Source organism: Myodes glareolus, chromosome 7 (assembly GCF_982192425.1).
Source record: "Myodes glareolus chromosome 7, mMyoGla1.1, whole genome shotgun sequence".
In the NCBI taxonomy this organism is placed as follows: domain Eukaryota; kingdom Metazoa; phylum Chordata; class Mammalia; order Rodentia; family Cricetidae; genus Myodes; species Myodes glareolus.
The window spans coordinates 64,604,854-64,616,690 of NC_142032.1; the positions used below are offsets into that span (position 1 = coordinate 64,604,854).

At 51.0% G+C, this 11,837-nt stretch overlaps 1 protein-coding gene across 1 annotated transcript in view; it reads left to right on the plus strand.

Annotated features, from left to right (window-relative positions):
• The window catches only part of Cfap46 (cilia and flagella associated protein 46), an 86,612-nt gene extending 75,355 nt beyond the window's left edge, over positions 1-11,257 (plus strand). Inside the window, exons 52-60 of the mRNA XM_087908309.1 lie at positions 4,490-4,560; positions 4,656-4,716; positions 4,791-4,826; positions 5,213-5,315; positions 5,997-6,112; positions 7,830-7,911; positions 8,241-8,377; positions 8,480-8,557; positions 10,927-11,257. Coding sequence (XP_087764435.1) covers positions 4,490-4,560; positions 4,656-4,716; positions 4,791-4,826; positions 5,213-5,315; positions 5,997-6,112; positions 7,830-7,911; positions 8,241-8,377; positions 8,480-8,557; positions 10,927-11,015 — 773 coding nt within the window. The 3' untranslated portion in view covers positions 11,016-11,257. The remainder of the gene's footprint in view (positions 1-4,489; positions 4,561-4,655; positions 4,717-4,790; positions 4,827-5,212; positions 5,316-5,996; positions 6,113-7,829; positions 7,912-8,240; positions 8,378-8,479; positions 8,558-10,926) is intronic.
• The last annotated feature ends 580 nt before the right edge of the window (positions 11,258-11,837 follow it).

Consider the following 11,837-nt stretch of genomic DNA (forward strand, 5'->3'; position numbering starts at 1 on the left):
GGGGCAGTGGGGGAAAGCAGACCCTGAGTCAGGCCTGGGCAAGGCAGAAAACAAGGATTTGGGGGATTATCACCTGTGAGACTGCAAGATACTCCAGTCCGTGAAAGTCCTTCAAACTGTTCCTAGGGCATCCTGCCACTTTGGAATTCATGTTGTACATCAGTAAGCAGCAAATTGGAGCTGAAAATATGGCTCAGCGATAGAGCATTCACCCAGCGTCAACAAAGCCCTTGGTTATAAACCCAGGACTGCAAAAAGTGAAAAGCAGTCAGTAATCAATAAATACCAAATAAAGTTAGAAACCTATTAGACTTGTGTTGCTACTCCAGATAAAATAATACAAGCCATATTCTTCCAACCAAGATGTCGAGAAACCGGAAAAGAGGAAGTAAGCAACCCAGGATGCAACATCCTCTAAGAGAGAGGAAAAAGATGCTGTCTTAGTTAGGGTTTCTATTGCCCTGGAGAGACATCATGACCATAGCAACTCTTGTAAGAGAAAAAGATTTAATGGGACTGGCTAACATTTCCAGAGGTTAAGTCCATTATCATCATGGTGTGATATGGTGGCATGCAGGCAGACATGGTGCTGGAGCAGGAGCTGAGGGTCCTACATCTTAACTAATAGGCAGCAGGAAGTGGTGTGAGACACTATGGGTGATATCTTGAACATGTGTGAGACCTCAAAGCCCGCCTTCACAGTGACACACTTCCCCCAACAAGACCACACCTACTCCACAAGGCCACACCTCCTAATAGTGCCACTCCCTTTGGGGGCCATTTTCTTTCAAACCAGCACACCTGACCCAGGAGCTTCTTAGAGGCTTGTGACTCAAACATGAGCAAGAACACTGGAAAAACCCAGGAGGCTCCCGGGCAGAAGACATGCAGCTAGGAGCCTGAAGGAAAAGCTGAGAAACTTGGGGACAACAAAGCGAGAGGTGACAACTGTTTAAAAAAAACTTACAGAGGACCCCATGGAGGCCAGTGGAAGTGAGACCAGCAACAGTGACCCACAGGTCAGGGAAAGAAACAAGCAGCCATGGAGCAAGGGGATGATAGCTTTTCATTTAAAACAAAGCTGGGTGGTGGTGGTGCAGGCCTTTAATCCCAGCACTCAGGAGGCAGAGGCAGACAGATCTCTGTGAGTTTGAGGCCAGCCTGGTCTACAGGAGCTAGTTCCAGGACAGGCTCCAAAGCCACGGAGAAACCCTGTCTCAAATAAACAAACAAACAAACAAACAAAATCTGTTTAAAATATCTTTGAGAGGGGCTGGAGAGATGGCTTAGCGGTTAAGAGCACTGGTTAAGACCTCTTCCAGAGGTCCTGAGTTCAATTCCCAGTACCCACATGGTGGTTCACACCCATCTGAAATGAGATCTGGTGCCCTCTTCTGGCATGTAGGTATACATACAGCCAGAACACTGTATACATAATAAATAAATCTTAAATATATATATATATATATATATATATATATATATATATATATATATATATATATCTTTGAGAAAGCACTTGAGTGAAAAGAAATAAGAGCAATACTTGTGGGATTTCCCAACAGGCATGGTAAGACCAGAGCAAGAGCTGCGGGAGTGACGATGCAGGCTCTGCCAGGGCCCTATGCCGTAACTGATACAGGGCAGTGTCCCTCAAAGGGGGATGGCAAAATGTAACTAAAGCCTCAAGCAAACATGAAGAACAACCCAAGTCCCGGCGTTCACTCAAGATCGGTGGGGAGTGGGGGAAGAAGCAGACTGTGGGAGGCACACACGAAACTCCACACACGTCCACAGCAGCTAGGGCGGCTGCAGCTGAGCAGGCCGGTGTGGAGTGTGAGGACTGGAGGCCTCCATGCCCAGGGCTGAGCAGTGGATGAGCGAGTTTGGAACGGTGGGCAGATACAGTGGGTGTCCATCAGAGGAAATGGGGTCGGCAAGGTGAAGGAACACCTGTTCTCCCAAGTCCGGGGCATTCCCATTCACAGCAGCCTAAGTGTCCATCCCTAGGTTACAGAAGATGGACCGTATCTACACAACAGGGCACTCTTCAGCTTAGAGAAGAAGGAGGTCTTGCTTTAAGACAACATGGATGAGCCTGGTGGGCCGTGTGCCGCGTACAGACAGCAAGCATGCACTATGCCGTTGATCCTGGGAATCTCAGAAAGTTGAGCTCCACAGCAGAGAGAAAAGGACAGGCAGGGGCTGGAGCAGGGATCTGCTGGCCAAGGACACAAAATCCTAGTTGCAGGAGAAAGTTTGAGAGCTCAGTTGGGTGACATGATGATGGTGGCTAATGCAATGCCGTGTTTCTTTTGGTTTTTGGTTCTTATTTTTAAGTGGCTAACTGGCTTAGGAGATTCTGCCGAGCAGCAGCAATGGGAGTGTGTGGTGTGAACAAACAGGCTCAGCTCCACTAGTCCAGTGTATATGTGCTTCAGAGTGGCCTGCCATGTACCAATCGTGTTTCCCAATTCACATAAAGAATGAATGATTAAATTAAAACTTTTAAATAATAATTAAATGAAAAGATCCGCTGTTCTGTGTAGTGGGGAAGAAGCAGAGGCAGATGCTTACCCACTGTTGGCGGGACTGCTGCTGTTGCTGGGAGGGCACGCAGGAGAGCCACCCTGGGATATGGTCGGGGGGTCATAAAAAGTTACACGCTGGCCCACAGGTGATACATGCACCCCTCTCCTAGGTCTTTATACAAGAAATGCGAAGGCATGTGTAGACAGAAACGCTCTTCGGTCATACAACTCCCCGTGACAGCCCAAACCTTGTCCTTGCACAGTTCTGGGGACTTGAACTGACTGGGACCAGTTAGGGAATGAAGATATCACACACACACACACACACACACACACACACACACACACACACACACACAGAGAGAGAGAGAGAGAGAGAGAGAGAGAGAGAGAGAGAGAGAGAGAGAGAAGCTGTGACAATTGGGTGGACTGGGCTCCCTGATGGAGAAGCCAAAGGACCTTGCTGGAAGCTCAGCATGTTTGTTACAGAGTGGCAGGGTTATTGCATACAGCTGGACAAGGGGATGGGTTATTACAGGCTGATAAACAAGGAGGCAACATTATTATGAAGAGCTAAACAAATCGGCTAACCTCGGGAGGAGTGGTAGTGGAGGAAAAGTCCTCAGACTGTAACTTACTGGAGGGAGAAAGTTTAGCATGATTAATAGAAACCCAGAGACAGAAATTGGGTTCAATCTAATGGTCAGAAAAGCAAAACAGCCAACCACTGGCTCTTACCTCTACCTCAGTCTGAAATGGTGATTCTGCCTCCTGAAATCTCAGAATGAGACTGAGTGTGAGAGCTGTCTCCTCCCATCTTCTATTCCTCTTTAGGGCTAGGATTAACGGCGTGCAACACTACCACCTGGTTTCTATGGCTACTAGTGTGGCTACTGGGACTGAAGGTGTGTGTTACCACTGCCTGGTCTGTAAGGCTGACCAGGGCAGCTGTTTTCACTCTCTGAACTTCAGGCAAGCTTTATTTCTTAAAATACAAATGAAATATCACTACAGAAAGCCATGGTGGACTTTAGTTAACACACTACCAATATCCAAACATGGACTAGAGAAAGGTTTAGCCGTTTCTTTTCGAGTCTTACATTGGGGTATGGGATGGACTTTGCCATTTTCTCATTCATTTAAGGTCTTCCTCTGACCCCCACAACTGAACAGGCTCTTGATGGTCATTTGAACAGCCTCTTGGATGAATGACACACGGTAACATATCATCAGTGAGGAGACTTATGCCCAGAGAAAGATTCAAAAGAGGGCACACAGCAGATGCCTCATTTCTGGAAAATTCTAGAAAAGGCAAATTGGTTTCCTCTTAGAAAGCAAATAAGTAGCTACTTGGTAAGGATAAAGGCCTCAGGAAGCGCAAGACTGAGAGGCATCTGAGGGCCTGTGTGAAGTGCAAGCTGACTCTAACAGAAGTCACCCCCTTAGTGTGCCCCTGAGAAGTGTCCTTGGCAAAATGAGGGTGGCAGAGAGCCAGACCTATGTCTCAACCCCACTGCCTGTGGAAGCCCCACCCTGGAAGACAGAAAAGGGAGTGGAAGGCAAAGGGTGGAAAAGGGTGAAGATGGTCACAGTGTGGGACAGAGCCATTCACACGTAACCTCTGGAAAGAACGGCTCACTGTCCCAGCTGAGCATAGGAAAGACACAGGCTATAAGTCTCTGTGCAGAGACCCTGGAACCATCAGGGGCCCAAATACTACAGGCATTCTGGTGAGTTCCTTGTGTGAGAGGTCAGTGATCAGAAATGGGCGCCTTGAAGCCTTGGGGCTGGTCGTTCTTGGGCCTGGAAAGCTTTGTGTGTGGACATGACAAAAATGGGAATCAATGGTTCTCAACCTTTCAGAGTCGCGAAATTCAAAATCTGATCTGAGCAGCACCTAGTGCCTTCACAGTGTTGCGTGCCTGTTGACACATGACACTTGTCTTTGTCTTCCACAGAAGGCAGTGTGAAGAAAGAGATCAAAAGCAAGGAGTTCAAGAAGAAGAGCCCAGGAAAGAAAGGCGCGAAGGTAGGTGGGTGGGAGCCCAGGGGCCCCTTGCTCCGCTCAGATCCGCCAAGGCCTAGCTGGTGGCCCAGGTGTTGACGCCTCTCTCTGTGTTGCAGAGTACCATAATCCGGGTCATCCCACCAGAGTGCATCCTAATCGACGCAGACACTATCAAGTGTATCCTTTGCTGGGTACTCACGGCCCCCAGGACTCTGCTTTGGTTCTTGATCTTGTCCTTGACTCGGACCCAGTTGTCGTGGACCCTTATGAGGAGGCCCACGGCAAAGGTGAGAGCATCACAGGGCCCTTGGCATATAGGCCAAGGCCACCTAGGCCTTGTGCCAGCTGCTCTCATGGATATACGGAAATCACCTCAAGTGGCCTTGGAGCCTCGGGTCTGAACACAAACTGACCACCTTGATACTCTAAATGCTTTGGGTTTGGGGCCTCCTCCTCTCTTCCTTCTCACCCCCCCCCCCGTTATTCTTCTCTTCCGACGGCTTATCCTCTGCCAGTTCCTCCATCTAAAGAGGAAAGCTGAGGCACCAACCCTCCCACCTGCACTGAACACTCTCCTCCCCAGCCTCTGTCCAATCCCAGTGGCACAGGGCCCCACCCCTCATGCTCTGATGAGGAAGCCATGGCCTGTCTCTTTCAATTCTTGCTGCAGCAGAGGAGCTGAGCCCCGTTTCCATAACCCAGGAAATCCTGGAGAAGTTCCGAGAGACTTACACTGCACGTTGGACGGGGCATCTGGGAAGCCACAGCATTCCAAGGTTGGGACCTGGGTCTCCAAACGCTGACTAAAGAGGCTGGTGCCCTCCTGTGACTCCTTCCCTGCTGGCTGGATCTGCTCTGTAGAACCCCAGGCACAGCACTAGACAAGGGAAGCTGTTCTAATCCCAGGGTCACTCGCCCACATGTGATCCACCCCAGGTGACCTCAGGTTCCCTTCAGGCAAAACCACCCAAAGAAGGTAATACTACTAGCATAGGGTTAGGTAACTCCATGTCGCTGGCCCCTGTGGGGCATGCCTTCTGTCATCTTTCCCTTGATGCGTATGGAACTGGGTCAGAGGGAGCCAAGCCAGTTGGTACAGGGGGAGAGGAATTAGGCTGTCTGGGGCTGGAGTAGAGGTAGGACAGGGAGGGTGATGAAGACCCTACCTAGTTCCTCTCTCCCATATTAGAGGTACTATAGTACTTCCCAGAGCCAGACCCACTGACTGGCTTGAGATGCACGTTTGTTCCTAAACTACCATTCTCAGTGGGGATGTCCGTCTGAGGCCAGCTATACACTGAGGAAACAAAAATAATCTGGGCCCCACGGCAGCACAAAGGGTTCTGTGCGGGTGGCCGGGGAAGCTCCCTGCTGGACAAACAGATCTGGAGGAGGGGCTTGCAGATGCATGCCCCAGCCCAGATGTGTGATCACACCACTGTTTTCACCCTGTGCAGCCAGACTGACTGGGAGCAGGTACTGGACAGCTGCCGAGGCTTTTTCTTCTACGGGATGGAGGGCAGCTTCCTGTCCCGCCTGGTAGTGGAAAGACTGGTAGCCATGGATCTGCAAGGTGAGACCCGTTCCACATCGGCAGCCTCAGCCAGGACTGTTGCTTCTTGATCCAGAGTCCAAGGCGCGCGCTGCTTCAGGAGGGCATAGCACCCTATCCTAGCCTGTCCTCTACTTATCTGAAACCAGTCCCTGTACTCCTTCCAACAGCGGTAAGGCAGCCACAGGGCCACTATCTGCCCTGGTTACCCTTAGCACCTCCTTATATGCAGAGGACCCCTGTTGAGACCTCCAGACCCCGCCCCACATAAGAGTCAGTTGTGAAGTGTCACCTTCTATGGCTGGTCTGGTAGATACCAGAACCCTTCCAGTCTGAACATGGGTGTTTTGGGAGCCTTGTTCTCTCTGTGTGTCTACTGACAACAGGCCCAGGAGGCCAATGAGTCCCAGAAGTGCTGTACCCAGACATCCCAGGGAACCGAAGGGGTTCAGAGAGCAGGTAGAGGACGCAGTACCAGGTGATGGACGGAGTGCTCACAGGCACCTCGCCAGCAAGGCCATACCGACACGGCCCTGACAACACACAGCACTCCAGGACAGCAGGCTTGGTGTTCAGACCCATGGAGAATGTGCTGCAGTGTGCTGGTCTCTGTGGTCCACAGCCATCTCAGCAGCATGGCCACAGACCTCTCTGGTGTGTCCATATTCTTCCCAGATACTCCAAGGTCTTATCCCCACTCACAGGAGGCTGCTTTCCCTGGTCTGCTCAGGGTCAGCCGCCTTGCATAGCCAATAGTTAAGCCTTTCCAGGACCTCAGAGATGCCCCGTCCTCCCTCGTGAGCCATATGGTGGCTCACAGGTTTACACAGCAGCTGCCTGAATACTCTTTCCACACCAAGACACCCGTGTCCACCATGGCATGTGCTGACCAAGTCTACTTCCACGTGCATGCACCAATCAGATGCGAGTGGAGTGAGCAGAAGCCCCATCACCAGAAACACTCAGAAGACATTTCTTGTCCCAGTGATGGAGAAAGTCCTCTTAGAAGGACTAATTCACATAAAGTAGGGGACACATGAGGCATGTGCTGTAGTCCTTTCTAGTGTCCACTGTTCCCAGGAGGCCATGTCCCTTCACAGATGGACACTTTCCCCTTGGGGACAGTTGCCAAAGCCCATCTCAGGGCTCAGGAACAAGAACAACCTTTGCCTCTGGGTCCGTGTCGGTCCTGTAGGTTGTCACGCCAGAACCACACGCTGCCGCTTGTCTCCATGTGCATGCCTCTCCAGGGGGCCCACTCATACTCAAACACTGGGGATCAACTCACATCCACAGCAAACTGAGGGTTTGGTCAGCATCCAAATCCTCTAATAGTGCAAGGGTACGTTTGGCCAGCAGCCCCTCTTCAGAGCCAGCTTCTTATACCACACAACACCGCAGGTAAGTACTGAGGTGAGGCTCTCTCTCTCTCTCTCTCTCTCTCTCTCTCTCTCTCTCTCTCTCCTCTCTCTCTCCTCTCTCCTCTCTCTACACCAGTATGGAATCCCAGAAGCTTCCATAAGTGATGGGGGAGTAGAGCTGCTTATGCTAGGAAGAATTAGGGGTGGCCCTGAGTGCCTTTTCCCTATAGTTTCCTATTTCCTGTGTGCACTCACTGGGTACCTGAAAAAATGCCTGTTGAGAGTCCAAGCCTCAGGCTAATTAGTCAGAGTACAGTGCCCATGGGGGTCTAGTGATGGTGTGGGTGGCCACTGAGGAGCCTCACTGTGTCCTGCAGATTGCCAGATGATGGTCCTGCTGGACTTGACCAGGTCCTCTGAGAGCCGGAAGCGGAAGACAGATTCCTCAGAGAACAAGAGGTACTTAGTGTCCTTGTGTCATCAGGAGCCTATGGATGGGGAAGAGGGTGTTATGAGCAAGTGCTGGTACAGCTCAGCTCACCCCTGGGATGGGTGGACGACCAGAGCTGGTTGGTCAAAACCTTCCACCTCATGTTATCAAGTCCACTGCTGGCGGGCTCCAAGCTAGGACTAGAAGCTGTTACCGGATGGATTTGACAATACTCAAAGAATGCTATTTCCTGTTAAATGGCATTTAACTTTTGCGTGTGAGATTGAGAGCAGCTGGTGTAGGAAAGGATGGAGGGAGGGCCACCGGTCCCTTGGTACCAGTCTGTGTATCCCCACAGCACATCACAACTGTCCTTGGAGAAGCCCATCGAGACCGCCATCCTTCTGAGCCTGGTAGGGGTTGAGAGCATTGTGGCTAACCAATGGCCCACGCTGCTGCAGGACAACGCACTGAGGGCCACCATCCTATGGGATAGTGAGTGGGCACCCTGGCTATCCCAAAGTCTTCTTGGGCTTTTGCTAGGAGCCTGCCAAGTGTGTCCATAACCCACCTGAAGGGTCTTTTTTTCTGTCCTAGACCTGCTAGCATTTGGCAAGCCACTTGGGAAAACAGTTCGTCTCATTCAGAGGCTAGGCAATGAAACCATTAACCAAGGTAAGGCAGAGACTGCCCTTCTGTAACATGAGGCCTGGCTGGCTTGTTGGGGTATCTGTCCCGCCTGGTACCCCACAGCCGGCAAGCCCAAAGAAAATCACACACAAGACTCCATAAGATTATAAACTGATTGGCCCATTAGGTCAGGCTACTTATTAGTCCTTGTAACTTATATTAATCCATTATCATTATCTATGTTAGCCATAATGGCTCAGTACCTTTTTCAGCTGGGCAGCTTACATCTTTCCTCTCCGGTGGTCTGGGCAGAACTGGCAGAGGGAGCTTCCTAGAATACTCCCAGTCTCTTTGCTCCACCCCTACTTCCTGTCTGGTTTTCCTGCCTATACTGCCTGCCTGGCCAATCAGCGTTTTATTAAAATATGATTGACAGAATACAGATAATTCTCCCGCACCACCCTTCCATTTGCATGTCTGTGTGATGTGGTTACCTTGTATCTGCCCTCAGGGATAGGGTGCTCCCCACTTCATGAAAGAAAAGGAGAGGAAGAGGGAGGGAAGGAGGTAGGAGTGAAGGAGGGAGAGGGCATGAACCAATAAGCATTGTTCTTGTGGAGAAGCCAATGTAATCTGCTCAGTCTCTGGGTGAGCTGGGGCTAAACAAGAGCAGAGAGAGAGAGAGAGAGAGAGAGAGAGAGAGAGAGAGAGAGAGAGAGAGAGAGAGACAGACACAGAGAGAGAGACAGAGAGACAGACACAGAGAGAGAGACAGACACACAGAGAGAGACAGAGAGGGAAGGAGGAAGGAAGGAAGAGAGGGAGGAAGGGAGAGAGGGGGAGGGTAAGCAAAAGAGCTCAGCTGTACTCTCTAAGAAGAGATGGAGAGACCTGGGTGGTCCCTGCACTTTCTCTCTGCCCAGAGAGAGGACTCTGGGAACTTGGCCACCTAGGCTGCCTGGCCCATGGACTCCATGCAGCCACAAGGTCTCCCTAAGCCAAGACAAGAAAACATCTAGGAGGAGGAACTCCCAGATTGGGGGTGTGTCCTGCTAGAGCCAGGAGGATCACCCTATTTGCATCTCCTGCCCCAGTAAAATTTCACAGCCTCTAGTCTGGGGCGGGGGTGGGGGGTAGGGTAAAGCTTCAGGCAGGACTGGAGGATGTTGCCTGTTCTACAGAAGACAAACTCCACCTAACCATCCTTCAAACAAACCTTGTACCAAGAGGCGCCAGCTGCGGTGAAAGAATTTGCAGATAAATTTTACATGTGGATACTAGTGTTAAAAAAAATCAGATAAAACTCTAGCTAATTGCATTTAGCAAATACACTAAAGTGGAAACAGAGCATAAGTCACAGAGATTTATCCTGGGAGGGCTGAAAATTGAGGAATCTGAAATACATTCGATACAACTCAGTAGGAGATTAACTTCTGAGAAATCGTGTGCTCTCCGGTGCCTGGGATGCAGCTGCCAGGGAAGAGGGGAGCTGAATGTGTAAATGAGTTCGGAAGAGTGAATGAGTGGCTGAAGAGTGAACGGGGTGAACATGTGAGTGTATTTGTGAGTGAAGGAGGGAGGGAGGTAAGAAGGGAGGGACGAATGAATGAATGAACAGTGAATGAGTGGCTGAAGAGTGAACATGTGAGTGTATTCGTGAGGGAAGGAGTAGGGGAGGGACGAATGAATGAATGAAGCTGTGATCTAGGGATTGAATGAATACATTTGTGAGAATAAGTAAGAGCAAGCAGCTGAGCAGTCAAGTAAAAGAAGAGGGACCAGAGAGGTGGACAAAGGTGGTGAAGCCTGGCACTCCTTCCTAACAAGCCAGAAACAGGACTGGGCATGACTCTGCCCCGTCCTTCTGTTCTCCAGAGTGACCAGCGTGCTGCTTTGCCATAAACAGAGAAAGAGCAAACCATGCAGGCCTCACGACCACCGCTGTCAGTGGTGGTCTTTAGTTCCTGTCATCACAGAGGGGCCCAAGCATGTGTGTGGAAGGAAGGGACCAAATGATGCTTATGCCTGTGAGTCATCCTGCCCAGAGTAGGGGTGCCTCTGGGCTTCACAGAGGAAGCTATGAGGCCAGTCTCCAGCTTTAAGATGTTTCAGGAAGTCCAGGGGAGTAGACTTGTGATCAGATGTGATCACGTTCTGGTACCGTCATTGACAACCACAAAACCAGACCACCGTAGCGTCTACACTTGACAGCACTGAGGAGCGGGAGGTAGCGAGGCTGTTGTGGTCAGCCTGCAGGGAGAACTCATGGTCCCTTGCAGCCAGAAGCACCAACCTGCTCCCTGATGCTCTCCTCTCCCTGGTACCAGGCCCTTGGTGAGGCTGGACATCCTGGCGGGACCCAGGCTGCTGCCAGAGAGCTCTGGGGTTTACAGCTTGTGTCTCCTGCTCCACAGATGAGGTTCCCCAGGCTTCCAGGGAAGAGCCACGCCCCACGACCCTCAGCTTAGTTCTGTACGGACTGCCTCACCAAGCCATCGTGTGAGCTAAATCCCGGAATCTGTGGGGCCACTGTCCCTAGCTCCAACCCTCCGAGGAGCCTCCCCACTCAGGACTTTTCCTTCACTTTCTGGGGTTCACCCCAGCATTGACACAGCCTGATGTGTGTCCTGAGAAGACAGCTGTTGGTGGGTATACCACCTACGCTCCTGCTTGTTCTCTTTAGCCCGCAAGTTTGTTTTCTGCTTCAGTGTTTTAGTAAACGACTAAACTTTACATGTAACTAAATGCGTGGTGTGTTTCTGGAGGTCCAGGACAGGAACTGGGGCGTCTGGCTATGATCACCAGCACAATTCGGACTCCATCAAAGCTGACAGAAGGACTCTATCCTTGTGTGAGCTAAGGGCCACCACATTCACCCCACACACCTCTGGAGACTTGTATGGTCCTCCTGCCCCCTGCTCTCCTGACTGCTGTGCGAGGGCTCTTGGGGAAATACCCATCCTCGACATGATCCTTGTACAGTTCCCAACAGGCTTTTCCTGATAGGGTCATCAAGGATGGTCCATGTGATCCTGGAGGGTGCTTTCAGCCATGGACTACAAAGCCCATCTGTGGGGCCTCTTTGCCCCTTCTGGCTCTCTGGCCAGGAAAGTGGGGGCAAAGAGCAGTCTGTAGGGCAGAAGCTTGAAGTCCCAGCGTGTTTCGTGAGCTTCCCTGACTGCCGCCTCTGCTAAGGGGTCAGGGTGGAGCTATTTCCCATTTTCTCTGCTAATGACACACGCTACAGAAAGTGCAGAGGGTCATTTCGCCTCATGGTTCTGGTGGCCCAGGGGATTGCATCCAGCAAGGGCCTTCCTGCTGACAA